Source organism: Carettochelys insculpta, chromosome 18 (genome assembly GCF_033958435.1).
Source record: "Carettochelys insculpta isolate YL-2023 chromosome 18, ASM3395843v1, whole genome shotgun sequence".
Lineage (NCBI taxonomy): Eukaryota > Metazoa > Chordata > Testudines > Carettochelyidae > Carettochelys > Carettochelys insculpta.
Genome location: NC_134154.1, coordinates 21,232,618 through 21,249,066, shown reverse-complemented (window position 1 = coordinate 21,249,066; position 16,449 = coordinate 21,232,618). Strand labels below are relative to the sequence as shown.

Genomic DNA, 16,449 nt, shown 5'->3' with positions numbered 1-16,449 from the left:
GTGGGAAAAAAAAAACAGAATATGGAAGAGAAGCAGTAATTGGTTCAAGAAATGTAGTAATTGGCATATTAACAGTCACATCTGTTCCTGGGGTGGGTAAAATATGGCCTGCAGGCCAGATCTGGCCCACCAAGCCTTCATATCCTTCCTGCCACTGTCCTGCAGCTCAGTAGGACCCTCAGGCAGGCTCCTTGGCTGCTGCATCCCCACATGCTGCTCTGAGCAGCTGGATGCTGGGCTGTGTGCATCTCTGTGCATTGTGTGCCACTCTTCAGGAGGTCTCTGCATGCTGCCCTTCCCCCAGCACAATCCGGTAGCCTCCATCGGCCAGTTTCTGGCCAATGGGAACTGCCTAAGCTGTGCTTGCAGCACAGGCAGTGCTTGAAGGGACCCCTCTACGAGAAGCAGGCAGCTCTCAGAGATGCATATGGCTCCAGCAGCTGGCTGCTATGAGCAGCATGTGGTGCCAGTGCACTCAGGGAGCCGGCCCAAGGGTCCCGCTTGGCTGCTGGCCAACAGTCATCTAGGGTAAGCATCTTCTTGCCAGAGCCTACACTTGGCTCCTCATCTCCTCCCTCTCCCCACCTCCCTGCCCCAGGTCACAACCCAAATTCCTACACTCCTACCCCAGGTCACAATCTCCTTCCAGACTCTGCACCCCCTCCTAGACTCTGATCCCCCTGCCCCAGCTCACAGCCCATTCCTACCCTAAGTCACAACCCAAACTCTCTGCACCCCCAAAGGGGGTGCACCTCTACCCCTGGTCACAACCCTTTTCTTCACCCAAATTCCCTCCCAGACTCCACACTCCCTCCTGCACCCCACAACCCTACCCTGAGCTCCCTTCTGTATCCAGCCTTCATACCAGACCTCGCACCTCCCCCATAAATATCATGGAAAAAGTGTGGCCCTTGACCACTTACTAAATTCTTGGAGTGGCTCTGCATCAAAAATTATTGCCCACCCCAATCTGTTCCCTTTATTTTTTATAATAATAAAAACTTGTATAACAGAAAAGCGTTTACAAGCATATGTAAATATTTTGAGCCTGATGCTGTAACTATAGCTTACAAAAGAAAGGGCTGCAGGATAGGGTTCTATAATAAACATTTAAAGAAAAGTAACTTGCATTTTTGTAATGTCTTTCTATCCAGGACCACCAGAAGCACTTTTTGAATATTACTTCAATCACCACAGAAAGGCAGTCAGCACGAAGGTAGAAATGCAGTGGTGATTTGATAGTGCACAGCACCACTGCATAACATTTTGAGAGGTGAAGAATACCATCTCCATTTGAAAGTGCAGGGGAAATTTTGGCTAGGAAGAGTGGCCATTACCTGGAGGTTAACTAGAACATTGTGGGTGAAAGTTTAAATGTTGAAAAAATGTGATTTTTTTTTTAAACAACAGAGTAATCAGGGCCTTTATTCTTTCTCCCCTCCAAAAGATGGTGTGTTCAGAAGCACATTGTTCCCACTGATGTGTACATTGGTCTAATCTTCAGAGGAAAGAGTGCCATCTGCTGAATCATTGACACCACTACCAGCCAAAGGCAAAAACAGGAGAAAATAAAAGCACTGGGAGTGGGGAGAGTGGAATCACACTACTGTCTTTAAAGCGTGCTTGAATGTTCAGTACTATGGGATATCAGTTATGAAGCACAATGGTGCTTTAGGGACAAAATGATAGACCTCTGCCCCAAAGTGCTAATAATTAATACTGTAGCTTCAAACATCAGGCAATAGATAGCTGGTAAAGGTTCCTTACCCTGAACCATAGAACTTCAGAGTAAAACCCATAAAATCACTAGTGTAGATGACAGACCTGATAACAGCGGTGTTGCTAGAGGCTTGTTTGCTCTGCCAAAGTGTAATCTCATTTATCTGGAATTTAAAAGCATGTGTTGTAATTAGCAGCAGTCAGGTTGTTATTTGTAGCATAATGAAGTTGAAAACTGACCACTTAATTGTTTTCAATGGTCTTGTAATTCTTCAATGGTCTTGTAATCAAGGATAATATCCTCTGTCTGCTGTGTTGATCAGTTTTTGGGAACTTGCTATTTACTAAAATCATCTGGTTCAAATGACTTTTAATAAACAAATGCTATTGGAATGAAATCTCATTTTTAACATGGTTTTTCCCTTTAAGGAATCTTCAGGCCATGGTCACATTAAGGCTTTAGCATCACTGTAGAAATACAGATGTAGCTGCCCTGGTGTAAACTCTGACACCTGCACTTGTACAGGTGCAAATCCCAGTTTACTCCAGCGCAGTGTATCTGCAGTAGGTTTTTGCACCAGTGCAGTACATTGGTATGAAGCTATATCTTTACCTAAAAACTTGGGTGTTGACAAGGCAGCCCCAATGCAATAACATTTTGGCACACCAAATGCAACTCTTACAGCTGTTGTTGCACCAGCACATTTTGTGATTCCTGAAGCACAAAACTGCCTATGGGTAATCATTAAACCTGACCTGGCACTGTATTATGGGGCATAGCTAAGGAAAAGTATTGCTCCAATGCAGCTTCTGTTCTCTAGGGAGAAACTATACAGACTTCACCTATTGTGCCATATCTCAGCTGAACACCTTTTCTCAAGCGTTGCAATTAACTGGTTCATCCAAGGCTTGTGAAGTGTTTGAAAGGCAGCTGAGTGTGGAAACTCAGGCTGTTCCAGCCAACAGCATTTTGGCTGAATATAAGGAGAGCCTAAGAAATCATTATAGGTAAGTATGAGACCACAGTGCATGTAATAGAGTATACGTATTAAAGAAAACATAACTTGGAGATATACTGTTACAGGAATAACAACTTCTTTTTTGCCAATGGTATTCACTAGTATTTTCTTCAAGTCGTTGTCTTATTAGATTACATATAGCTTTCCTACCTCTCTCATAGTTACTTTCATTTTGCAGGTAGTACAATTCCTTTTGGAATCATCTTTGGTGGGACGGATATAAATGAAGACATCAAACATGAAGAGAAGCGCTGGGTGATGGGAGCAGTGTTAGAAGAAGCCAGGTAACAATGAGCGTAGGGTTTATGCCAAAGGTTATTGTTCGTCAGTGTAAAAATAAGCAAAGATTGGGGTTAGTGTTGACTAATGACCAGAACCTGTTACCACTAGAGTTGCTGGAAGTTTGGTATAGATTTCAATAATAACAGACCAAACCCTCTGCAAAACTGAATGTGTGACCATACTACAGACACCACTGTGGTATTGTCAATACAGTAAACCCCTGCCTTACATGTAGATTGTGTTCCTGGGCAACCACATGTAAGTCGAATTTCGCACTGGTCAGTTTCCTGGCTCCTGCAAGTGGGAGGTAGTTGGTTCACAGCTCCCCATCATTCACTGGAGTTGTGAAACTGACCAGTGCTTCTGCACTGGTCAATTTCCTGGCTCCCACAAGGAGTGGGAAGCTGGGAGCCGCCTGGTTCCTGGCTCCCCACCACTCACAATTTTGACTTGCATTAATCCAACTAACGAGCAAGTTGAAATCATGTAAATAGGGGTTTATTGTATTAAAGAGTTGCCCAAATCATACAAGGAACCGGTGGAAGATCTCTGCTCCCTCTGTTAGAATTTTGAAAAGCACCTCTGTTAGTTAGAAGTTCACGTCCATTTAAAGTTATTGGAACTTGTGGTTCTTATTATCTAATCTTGTGCTTTGCCTGCTAAGCCACAGCTGTTCCCAAGCATAGTGGGGGTGTGGAAGTCAAAGGGCAGGTAAAAGGCATACTAGTATTATTTTAGTGCATTTCAGATTATAAAACCTAGCATATTTTATTTATATGTGATTAGATGGGTATGTGTAGCGGGAGAGGATTGTTTTGGAAAATAGGTTTGCTTCTTTTAAGGTACCGCCTCTGGCAATTTATTGTTCTTTAATGGTAGACTGGTACTTCCTTTGCATTGGGAAGCTCTGTTTTTTCTAGTGCAAAAATGTGAGATGTTTACACTAGTTTTTTGTGGTTGAACCATAGTATGTGGGTGCAAATCAATATCACCTTCCCCAGCTTATTCCAGTGTATATTATCTATGGTTTGCGAAGACTAAAACACCTGTGAGTGTTCCAGGAGAGCCACAGAATTGTCATTCCTACCAAAGATGACAGTTAGCTATTTCATACATGTTGAATCTCTAATCTGGGATTCTATGGTCTGGCAGCTGAACCACAGATGTTTCTGCACCAGAGATTCCCGGACGCTGAGAGCAGGAGCAGGCCAGAAGATGCCAGCAGAGGGGCTGGTGATTAGGAGTCTTTCCAGGCTGGGAGTGCAGCTGGGACTGAGAGCACAAGCAGGCCAGCAGGCAGGGGAGCCAGCAGCTAAGAGCCCTGCTGGACCTGGGAGTAGAGCCCAATGGCTGGGAACAGCAGCCTGGCTCAGTCAGGTCCCAAGGGTGCCAGACCAGGGAGTTCCTACCTGTAGTTGACTTCCAAACTAGTGAGATTCTGATTTTTTTATTGCAGCAGTGGCTACAGGCCTAAACTGGGTTGGGTCCCATTGTGCAAGACGCCCTACAAACATAGTAATAATAATATTTTCCCTAAACGATAGTTTTACACTTCCATGTCCATTTTCTATTAACCTCCCTTCTACACTACAAGCAATGTCTCTCTTGGGATCCCTGTTCCATCACCATTTGCGGTCCAAGTTCTAAGCTGGATCAGTACATGACAGACTCAAAGCTGATATCACACTATGGCTGTGTATACACTACAAAAATATCTTCAAAATTGCTTACTTCGAAGTTGAGCATCTACACACACCCTACTTTGAAGATAAACTTTGAAGTAGGGCACTACTCCATTGCTGGGAGTGGAGTAAGGTTTTCAAAGTTAACTTCAAAGTAAGGTAAAATGTGTGTGGACTCTCTACTGGCTACTTAGAAGTTAACTCCTCGCGTAGACGCAGCCTACATGTCCAGATCTTCTGTGGCTGACGTGGTACTCATATCAGTGAAATTGAGTATAGTGATTTTTGTTTTGTTTTGTTTCATTTTTGTTAATATGGCTCTTTTAAAACCCGTTTAGGAAATTTCATGTATTCTGAGTATTTCATTTTGCATGTTAACCTGTTTTACAATTAAATTAAAAAAAACAACAAAAAACAAAGCAGTGATCAGTTATAAAACTATTCAAGAGACTGCAAACACTAATTCCTGAATCAGAATATACATGTAACAACGAACAGACTTTTTACTGACACTTTTCATTCTTTCAGCATCTCCATTCACTGAAATGGAGGGGCTGACTTAGAGCCTGATCCAAATCCTTTGAATTGAACAGGAACCATTCCATTGACCTCAGCTGGTTTTGGAGGCAGGCTCTTTTCTGTCTCCTGCATTAGAAATCAGAGATTGCAGAACCACAGTCCATTTTTATTTGTAGTATAAAATTAATTTAATAGCTGATTTAACTTCTATTTATAATTTATTTGGAGGTTGATGCAATGACCCTTCCTCATATTGAGTTATGGCTTTACTCTGTGAGTCATCCCACTGACATGCAAATAAATCATTATTTCAGTGGGACTATGAATAGAATATGGTAGTAATCAACATAAGTAAGGGTGGCAGACTAGGCTTTATAACCCTTGATTCAATAATGAGCTCTGTATTAATGTAAGTGTGGGCCCATGTGGAGCTCACTGCTGGGACTATAAACCCTGAAGCTGTAAGGTACTTAAGCACATACTGAAATTTAAGCACCTGAGTAGCCACACTGAAGCCAAGGGCCTAGTTACATAAAAAAAATAGACACATGCTTGAACTTTATGTTAACATCAGCTCTTCTGCCTGGGCACAAGTCCCTGTGGATTAATTGCACACTGATTCAGGACAATATTTAAGCCTGTGGTTAAGGGACTTACAGTTAAGAAGATGTTTAAGTGCCGGCCTGAATTGAGGATTTAGAAATTTATTCTTGCTTGTAATCAGATAGTTGGAGTATAGTTTATATTACCTTGTAGTTTTCCTTTCTGAAAGCCTATTGTAAATAACTCTGGAAGAGAAAGGAAATAGAGTGTGGCGATTGAAACAAAAATATTAAATATGAGTATTAGAGTGAAGCAAACAGAACATATTTTGAAAAGCTGGGCTCTTATTTTTTCCTTTGATGTCTCCCCATTATGACCTGTGTCTTTATACTTGAGTATATGAAATCTTCCAGAAACATAGCTTTCATGTATGTCAAATGACTTCTGTAGGTAGTCAGTTCAGTTTTGTGATAATTAGCTTAGAAACTTTAAAGCGATTTTATTAGGTTGGATTTGTTCTGAAGCTTCAAAATACATTACCATGTGCATTCTAGAATTCATAATATTTTTTCTGGCATAGGAAAAATAATTCAGTTTTCCAGCAGCTACGGTGAGTAGATCACCCTGCTAGTATTACCACAGTAATATTCACTGTATAGTTACTAAAATAAAGATTGATTTTTTTTTTATTATTGATTTCAGGGTTCTAATCTGAAAGTTCCATGAATCGTGGAATACTTGTCCAGCACAATATACCATCAAATTCCAATAGAACAAAGTATTGAACTGTGTCTAGCTTTATAATGAGTGTTTCATTTTTAATCAAATTCCTCTAAATGGTGGTTGTACTCCTCCAGGGTATATTTTCAATTTGACAGAACTTTTTGGTCTTGGGAGCAAGAATATTTCTGCTTGTAAATGTGATGTATTGAAAGTATAATTGTAAAAACTTGAAAGGGAGCATATGCAACTTGAGAAAACAAGCCTTTGCAAAGGCTTTAATAACCTTTAAACTGTCAGACTGTATATGTGGAATGCATTGTAATGGTGTAGAGCAGGCACCACTCAGCAACTGCATGGAAACAGGCTTGTGCTTGCAAAAATAAGCATAGTAATTCCGCACTATGACTTCTAATGAATGATTGTGACTTCACACCAACAAATTAGAACATTAACAGTTCCTGGTGAAATAGCATTTTTGTGACCATAGTTTTGCAAAGTGCTTCACCCACTGGTATACAAATGCCATAAGGTTGCGGTATAAGAACCAACAGAGGGTAAAACAGAATTGTTAAGCAAGCCTAGAACTGCAAATTTAGTGTGGTAATTGACCTCCGCATCCCCAATACTTTTATCCCTAATATGGAGAAATGTTAAAAAAGAACTGAGGCCTTACACCCTGATTTCAGAAAGCCTCTCTGTTCAGGGTAGAACTGTGTATATACTCAGGTCCCACTGGCTGCAAAAACATTGTCACTGTGGACCCCAGTTGATCAATCACTAAAGTATTATTGCTAAGAACCTTGTGAATGACAGTAACTAAACACATGCATAAATCCCACCTTGACTGAAGGTTAAATTAAAACGTGTTTTGAGCTGTTCTGACTAGGGATACTTTCTTGAACTGAGTCTCAAAAAGATAACTTAGTGACACATACATATTTTAGGTGTTAAACATGTTGCCTATATAGACTTTAATCGGCACTTGGTATCCTTGAAAATCAAGCCTTCTGTGTCTGATCTTGGGCACCCAAAATTAGAAATCACTTTTTGTAAATTCTGACCTTAAGTAGTCCGTGTCTCAGTTTCCCCATCTGTGAAATGGGGTAATGCTACTTACCTTCCTCACAGGAGTATTGGAAAGGCACACGTGCCCCAATACCGTGATATCTAAGTGACTCACAATTATTAATAGACATCTCTTCCTAACACCCCATGAGGTAGTAATTAAAAAAAAAACAAAAACCAGCTACAGATCTGAGGTACAGAGGGTTTAGGGGCTTATGCCTGTTGTGCAAGCACTACAAGGGTGGAAATTCTAGTGCACAACCAAATGTCATATCAGTTGGCCCGTGCAGATCCTATAGTGTTGATGCACATTAGAAATTCTACAATATGCATTAATATACTATGTTAACATGGACTAGGGAACTTTAGACAGTGCCAAGTGTTGAAATAGCTTATTTCAGGTGCAGTTTGAAATGGGCTGCACAATTTGCGTAGCACAAATTGCATAGCTTATTTCGAGTTTAGACTGTCATGTAGATTTAGGCTTATTGTGCAACACCATACACTGTAGAATTCACACCTTCTTTGTGTACATTGGTGCCAAACAAGAAGTCTGTGGCAGAGTAGAGAATTAAACCTAGGCTTCCTGACTCCCAGGCTAACAGCTAGACTGATGGACCATCTTTCTGCTTTATATTTATTCCTCCTGTTTACTAATTTTATTGACTCCTCTTTCATGAAGAATATATTCTATAATGTGAACTTTCTGAGGGCACGTAGTGTTCCTCTCTCATCAACGCTGACCTAAATAAACAGCATTGACACAGGAGCTTGAAAAACTAAAAGGAGACTGTGGGTAGCAGGGTGCTGAGGTGTTACACTCACTGGTAAAGAGGTGCAAATTGCTGGACTGCGCAGATCTACCAGCTGCAGTACATAGGGCTGTGCCTACACTACTGCCAATATCAGCATAACTTATGTTGCTCAAAGATGAGAATATATCACCCGCAGGCAACAATGCCCAGAGCTTCTCCTGGAGACATAGCTTCTGCTATTCCTGTTTTGTTGTCCCAGTGGGAGAGCTCTCTGCTATCAGCATGGAGCATCTTGACCAGGCATGCTGCAGTGGTGCAGATGCATTGGTACGTCTGTGCAGTTGCAGTGCCGTATATGTAGACATGCCTTAACTGTATTAGACTTCACGTTCCTTCCCTGAGTAGAAAGAAGATTACCATTAGTTGAACATAGAAGTGGGAAGAGCCGCCTGGAGGCAGTGGTGTCAATCTGAATAAATGGCAGGGGGCATCCCCAGTGTATGGTTTCCCAGTGAATGGAATAAATCCTCACTATAGCTCTGCTTGGCAAAACAAATAGAATTTCTGCTTCCTGGATTTCCTTCTTACTTTAATCATTTTTATCAGCTCTCAGTCTTTGTTCTGATATTTGTTGGTTCTACAGTGCTCCTTTATTATTATGTTTAAAGACGTTAAGCAGATGATCCGACCCATTTTTGTCCATTTAACTAGGTTTGCAGTGGCTTTCACAGAGACAATGAAGGAACTGGCAGCAGCAGAGTGGGTATGTTTATATGATTCTTATAACATTATCAGCTAGGCATTGCCATAAAATTTAATTCTAAATAATGCTGGAGAATTGTAATAATCTCCATATTGTTTATTTCTGATTTTTTTTCTGGAGCAGGAAACGTTTTATGTTCATACACTATGTTGGGTCAAATAGGTGTAGCCTTTGGAATTTGAGAAGAGTTTACAGTTGTTTTTAAAAGTGGTGCTCTGTAACTTTAAAACTAGCCTTTGTCTTTCAAGACTCTTTTGAGAGTATATTTATGTTCTTTGCTCTTGCAATATTTGCTAAGCCCCTGGATGTTGCCACAATTTTATTGAACAGCTCAAATTATATAGAGCAATTTTTAAAATTATTTCTACATACTTGCTTTTTCAGCACAGAAAATAAAGCGACCTTGTTATGGTGAATTGCAAAGCTAAAATGAATGGTGGGCTAAACCCAATAGTATGAGATTCCCTGTTTACCAAACTGGGAAGGGTATGCAACACCAAATACATAATACCTTTGAAAAAATTGTGTTCATTTCTGAAAACAAAATGAACTATTTTTCTATGATAAATGTTACAGATCACCAGATATTGGATAAAGTTATTTATCAAAACACATATTAGGTAAAAATACATTATTTGTCACATTATATGAATATTTATTGATCAGCAGTGGAAATGGATAAATAATACAAAATAAAATTTGAATAACGCATTGTGGCTGTGACCACACTAGGACTTAATTTCAAAATTCATTTCGAAAGGAGAGGAGATTTTGAAACGTGCAGCAGAGCGACTACAAACAAATTGCTCCTTTCGAAATTAATTTTGGAATAACAAGGTGGACATTTCAAAAGCGTTGTTCCATTCCCCTATTGGGAACAGCACCTCATTTCAAAGTTAATTTAGAAAGGAAACGTGTGTAGTCGGTCCCCTGGCTGCTATTTTGAAATTACAAGTCCTCCATGGTGCCAGCCCCCTGGAGCACAGAGACGCGCTGGCCAGTACCAGCGGGGCTCTATGGTTGCCAGCTCTGGCAGCCGTAAAGCTACAGGACCCAGAAACCCCATGTAGGAAGCTGAGAGTGTGCTGGCAGCCACAAGCCCACGTGCTTGCAGTAACATACCCTCCAGCACCCCTCCGAACATCCTGAAAGCCCCCTGTCAGAGCCATGGGCAGCAGCCAAGACCCCGAAGAGCCGCAGCGGTCACAGGGCGGCAGGGCTTCCAGATCTCCAGCCAGCCACCCAAGAGGTGGGGCCCCATGTGGCTGGAGCCTGAGGTCCGTGACCTCCTGGACATCTGGCGGGACAAGGCGGTCCTTCTGCACATGGAGGGCCGGAAGCAGAATGCAGCCCACCTCATGCATGCCCTGACCCAAAGGAGGCACTGAGCAAGTGAGGTCCAAAGTAAAGGAGCTGCATCAGGGCTATGCAAAGGCCAAGGAGTCAGCCAGGTGGTTGGGGGCAGTGCCTGCCAACTCCGCCTATTACAAAGAGCTGGACCAGCTCCTTGGGGCGAGGGAGGCAAGTCCCCCAGAAGAGGCACTGGACATGGCCGACCTGGAGGAGGGAGAGCCAGGGCCCTCCGCAACACCACCAACCCTGCACCTGGAGCTCCAGCAGGAGGAGGGGGACAGTGATGGGGAGTGAGGTAGCCGGGGGTCCTCTACATTGCTGTGCCATCAGTGTGCGCAAGCTAGGCCACCTTTGTCTGGGCTTCCTCATGCCTCCTGAGGCACCCTCAAGTAGGAATGGGCATGTTGGGCACCTCGGGCCATGGGGAAGGGGCCGGCCTCCACGGTAGCTGGCATGGGGCCACCCACATAGCTAGCAGACACAGCGCAGGGGCCCTGAGGATGGCTGTGGTCGCTGTCCGGGAGAGGCCCCTGCGTGGGGAGCTCTGCATGAGCCCATGGAAAGGCTCGAAGGGCATGTGGCATGGGAGGACATGGTGGGGTGGGCTGACGGACCCCTGCACATGTCCCACATGTGTGGACCCCTCCGTGCTGGGGATGCCCCAGGGCTCTCACCCCCATGGTCAGGGAGGGACAGCTGACAGACACTGGCCCACACAGCCTATTTGCTCGACTGATGGGGCGCCCCCTCTCCCCTTGTGTCAATACAGCCTTGACGTCTGGGAGTCAGCCCAGCCCCATCGATATCCTGGGAAGCCCTGCTGCAGCCAGCGAGGGGGCAGAGTGATGCTCTCGAGGACCGAGTGCTGCACTGAGTGGGTACACTGCAGCAGATGCCCAGAGGACCTTGCAGCAGCATACAGAGCTGTGTAGGGGAGCAGAACTGCCTCCTGCATGAGAGGTAGCTGTGTTCTATAGCTTTGAGAACAACAAGAAGTCTTGTGGCACCTTATGGACAAACAGATATTTTGGAGCATATGTTTTCGTGGGCAAAGACCCACTTCATCAGATGCATGAGTGGGTGGGGGGTTCAGAGGGGTATTTAAAGAGTGGGGTCCCAGTAAAAGGGAGGGCCAGAGCTGACAAGGTCTATTCAGCAAAGTGGAAATGGCCCAGTATCAATAGAAGAATCTGCCCTGTCTCGAGGATTCTTTCTGCCCCACCACTCCCACAAACTTGATACGGTTCTGTGGTGATCTGGAAGCCTTCTTTTGCCGTCTACGACTCAAGGAATACTTCCAAAATGACACAGAACAGCGCACTGACCCACAGGTACCCTCCCACCTATGGTACAAGAAGAAGAATTCCTCGTGGACCCCCCAGTGGTTGAAATGACAAACGGGACCTATACACAGAATGCTTCCACTGGCATACACAGGCAGAAATTGTGGAAAAGCGGCATCGCTTACCCCATAACTTCAGCCGTGCACAGTGCAACACCATCAACAGCCTCAGAAACAATTCTGACATTGTCATCCAAGAGGCTGACAAAGGAGGCACTGTTGTCATCATGAATAGGACAGACTGCCAAAAGGAGGCTGCCAGGCAACTCTCCAATACCACATTCTACAGGCCTTTGTAAAGGATCCCACTGAGGAATACACAGAGAAACTACAGCATCTGCTCAAGACGTTCCCTATAAAAACATAGGAACAGGTTTACACAGACACACTCCTTGAATCCAAACCAGGTTTATTCTACCTGCTACCCAAGATCCATAAACCTGGAAATCCTGGATGTCCCATCATCTCAGGCATTGGCACCCTCACCATAGGATTGTCTGGATATGTGGACTCTCTACTTAGACCCTATGCTACCAACACCCCCAGCTTTCTTCAAGATACCAGTGACTTCCTCAGGAAACTACAATCCATTGGTGACCTTCCTGAAAACACCATCCTGGCCACCATGGATGTAGAGGCCCTTTACACCAATATCCCACATGAAGATGGACTGCAAGCTGTTAGGAACATTATCCCTAATGAGACCGAGGCACAAATGGTGGCGGAGGTTTGTGACTTTGTCCTCACCCACAACTGTTTCAGATTTGGGCACAAATCATACCTTCAAATCAGTGGCACTGCTATGGGCACCCACATGGCCGCTCAGTATGCCAACATTTTTACGGCTGACCTGGAATAACGCTTTCTCAGTTCTCATCCCCTAGCGCCCCTCCTCTACCTGCACTACATTGATGACATCTTCATCATCTGGACCCATGGGAAAGAGGCTCTTGAAGAGTTCCACCGTGATTTCAATAGTTTCCACCCCACCATCAAGCTTAGCCTGGACCAGTCCACACAAGAAATTCGCTTCCTGGACACTACCGTACAGATAAGCGACGGTCACATAAATACCACCCCATACCAAAAACCCACGGACCACTATGCTTATCTACACGCCTCCAGCTTCCATCCAGGGCATACTACACGATCCATTGTTTACAGCCAGGCACTAAGGTACAACCGTATTTGCTCTGATCCATCAGACAGAGACAAACATCTACAAGACCTTTACCAAGCTTTCCTCAAGCTACAATACCCACCTAAGAAAGTGAGGAAACCGTTTGATAGAGCCAGACAGGTACCCAGAAGCCACCTGCTACAAGACAGGCCTCGCAAGGGAAACAAGAGAACACCACTGACCATCACATACAGGCCCCACCTAAGGCCTCTCCAACGCATCATCAGTGATCTGCAACCCATCCTGAACAGTGACCTTTCACTGTCACGTATCTTGGGAGGCAGATCTGTCGTCGCCTGTAGACAGCCTGACAAGCTCAAACAAATCCTCACCAGCCACTACAAATCACAAACCAGTGACTCTAGGCCTGGAACCAGCCCCTGCAATAGTCCTCGTTGCCAAATCTGCTCACACATCTACACCAGTAACATCATCACAGGACCTAACATCAACCATACCATCAGGGGATCCTTTACCTGCACATCTAGGCCGCGTCTACACGTGCACGCTACTTCGAAGTAGCAGCGCCAACTTCGAAATAGCGCCCGTCACGGCTACACGTGTTGGGCGCTATTTGGAAGTTGAAATAGCGCCCTACTTCGAAGTTGAATGTCGAAGTAGGGCACGTGGAGACGATCCGCATCCCACAACATCGAAATAGCGGGGTCCGCCGTGGCGGCCATCAGCTGAGGGGTTGAGAGACGCTCTCTCTCCAGCCCCTGCAGGGCTCTATGGTCACCGTGTGCAGCAGCCCTTAGCCCAGGGCTTCTGGCTGCTGCTGCGGCAGCTGGGGATCCATGCTGCATGCACAGGGTCTGCAACCAGTTGTCGGCTCTGTGGATCTTGTGTTGTTTAGTGCAACTGTGTCTGGGAGGGGCCCTTTAAGGGAGCGGCTTGCTGTTGCGTCCACCCTGTAACCCTGTCTGCAGCTGTTCCTGGCACCCTCATTTCGATGTGTGGTACTTTGGTGTGTAGACGTTCCCTCGCAGCGCCTATTTCGATGTGGTGCTGCCCAACGTCGAAGTTGAACATCGACGTTGCCAGCCCTGGAGGACGTGTAGAAGTTATTTCGATGTAGCGTGCACGTGTGGACATAGCCCTACTGATATGATATATGCCATCATGTGCCAGCAATGCCCCACTGCGATTTACATTGGCCAGACTGGACAGTTTCTCCGTAAAAGAATAAATGGACATAAATCAGACATCAGGAATGGTAATGTACAGAAGCCTGTGGGTGAACACTTCAATCTCCCTGGACACTCAGTAGCAGATTTAAGGGTGACAGTCCTCAAACAAAGAAATTTCAAAAATCAAATGGAGAGAGAAATCTCTGACCTTCAATTTATTTGCAAATTTGACTCTATTAACCAAGGATTAAACAGAGACTGGGAGTGGCTCACAGCTTACAAAAACAGCTTCTCTGCCCAGGGTGTTAACAGCTCCCCATTAGACTCTGACAAAGGCTCACATCCCCCTGTCTGATCTAACTTGTTTTTATCTCTTTTGATAAGTACTGTTGATACTGGGCCATTCCCACCTTGCTGAATAGACCTTGTCAGCTCTGGCCCTCCCTTTTACTGAGACCCCACTCTTTAAATACCCATCTGAAACCCCCCCCCACTCATGCATCTGGTGAAGTGGGTCTTTGCCCACGAAAGCTTATGCTCCAAAATATCTGTTAGTCTATAAGGTGCCACAAGACTTCTTGTTGTTCTCCTGCATGAGAGGCTCTCAATGGAGCAGGTGTCCTGAGGCCAGATGGCCAACTCCCTTGATGCCCTCACCCAGGCTGTCACCACCTGCCTGGGCCAGCTGCCCACTCCACCGACAGCCCCTCCCTCAGCCTCACCCCACAGCCCGTCCTACAGACCCTGCCCTCGCTGCCCTGCTCCAGCCCCACCTGACCCTAGCCGAATGGGAGGAGCTGGTGCTGTGGCTGCAGGTGGGTGTGGCCATCCAGGCATGGCTCTCCCTGCCACCCCATCAAGGCTCAGGTTGCTGCACCCCCACCACAGCCGTACCCATCCGTGATCCAGGCGCCATCCCAGCCCTGTAGGGGGCTCTGGACCCAGGGCGGTCATGGCTTCATGGGTGCTGTGACTCCCTCCCCTCCACCCCTGTGGCTGAATATGGCCCCCCGAACCCGCCATGTACATAGTTCTCCCTCCAGCTCCCCCCTGTACATAGTTGGATAAAGAAGGTAGAGATGGTCACGTTAAATTACTAAAGAAACAGTTATTTTATTCTTACAAGTGAAACGTGCTGTGTGTCATGCATTGGGTGGGAATGGTACGGTATGTGCATGTGGTCGGGGTGATGGTAGGGCAGTGGTGAGGGGTGGGTGTGCAAAGAGGGGTTGTGGGGTGCAGGCAGGTGGCAGGTCATGGGGGGAACCCCAGGCAAAGGCTGCCTAGAGGGCCTCCCTCATATACACCCCGTCCCAGTGTGCCTGGCAGCACGGGACTGCACCCAGGTGTTTGTGGTGCAGCATGGCTTCAGCTGCCCAGCACACCATGAGGAGCTCATGCTTGCTCTCCACTAGGTTGTGAAGAGTACAACACACACCCACAGCCATGGGTATGCTGAGGAGGCTGATCTCCAGGCACATCAATAAGCACCTGAAGCGTGCCTTCAGGTGCCTGAACGCCTGCCCAACCATGCCCGCCACATCGGTGTGGCCCGTATAGGGGTGCGTTAGCCAGGCCTGGAGGGGGTAGGCCACACTGGCAACTATGCATGGGAGGATAGTCATGTCTCCCACCGGGAGCTCCTGTTGGAGGAGGTAGGTCCCGTCCACCAGCCTGTGCCCAAGCCAGGAGTTCTGTAGTGTGTGAGCATTGTCGACCCTGTCCGACCAGCCCATGCAAGTGTCCATAAAGTGTTTGCTGGCATCCAAAAGGCCATGAAGGATGATGGAATGGTTTCCCTTGTGGTTGATGTACTGTCCACTGCTGTGTGGTGGGGCTTGGATGGCAATATGCATGCCATCCAAGGCACCAAAACAGTTGGGGAACCCCAGCTGCTGGAAGTCGGCCATGGTGACATCCAGATCCCCCATTTGGATGAGCTGGCGTGGGCAGATGCTGTTGATGGCAGTGATGACCTGCATGGGGTGGAGGGCAAAAGCACCCATGACCATGTGGCGGGGTGCATGGGGACATGCGAGACCCCTCCCCAGAACCTCTCTCCAACTCTCTCCTTGGGACCCATCGTGGGTGCATGACCCAGGCTGACTTACTTTGAGGACAACCCCAACAGTGGCCTTCCCCACCCCAAATTGGTAGCCAACCGAGTGGTTGCTGTCCAGGGTGGCCAGCTTCCACAAGGAGGTGGCCGCCCTTTTCTCGAGGGAGTGCGCAGGCCGCAGTTGCATGTCCTTGTGGTGCAGTCCAGGTGCCAGCCACTGGCACAGTTCCAGGAAGGTGGCCTTAGTCATCCAAAAATTGCGGTGCCACTGATCGTCATCCCACTCCCACATCACTATGCGGTCCCACCATTCCC

At 46.1% G+C, this 16,449-nt stretch overlaps 1 protein-coding gene across 2 annotated transcripts in view; it reads left to right on the top strand.

Annotated features, from left to right (window-relative positions):
* The window catches only part of GLT1D1 (glycosyltransferase 1 domain containing 1), a 124,950-nt gene that overhangs the window by 20,448 nt on the left and 88,053 nt on the right, over positions 1 to 16,449 (top strand). For both annotated transcript variants that reach the window (XM_075012997.1, XM_075012996.1), the window contains exons 3-4: positions 2,917 to 3,022; positions 9,019 to 9,070. In XM_075012997.1, coding sequence (XP_074869098.1) covers positions 2,917 to 3,022; positions 9,019 to 9,070 — 158 coding nt within the window. The remainder of the gene's footprint in view (positions 1 to 2,916; positions 3,023 to 9,018; positions 9,071 to 16,449) is intronic.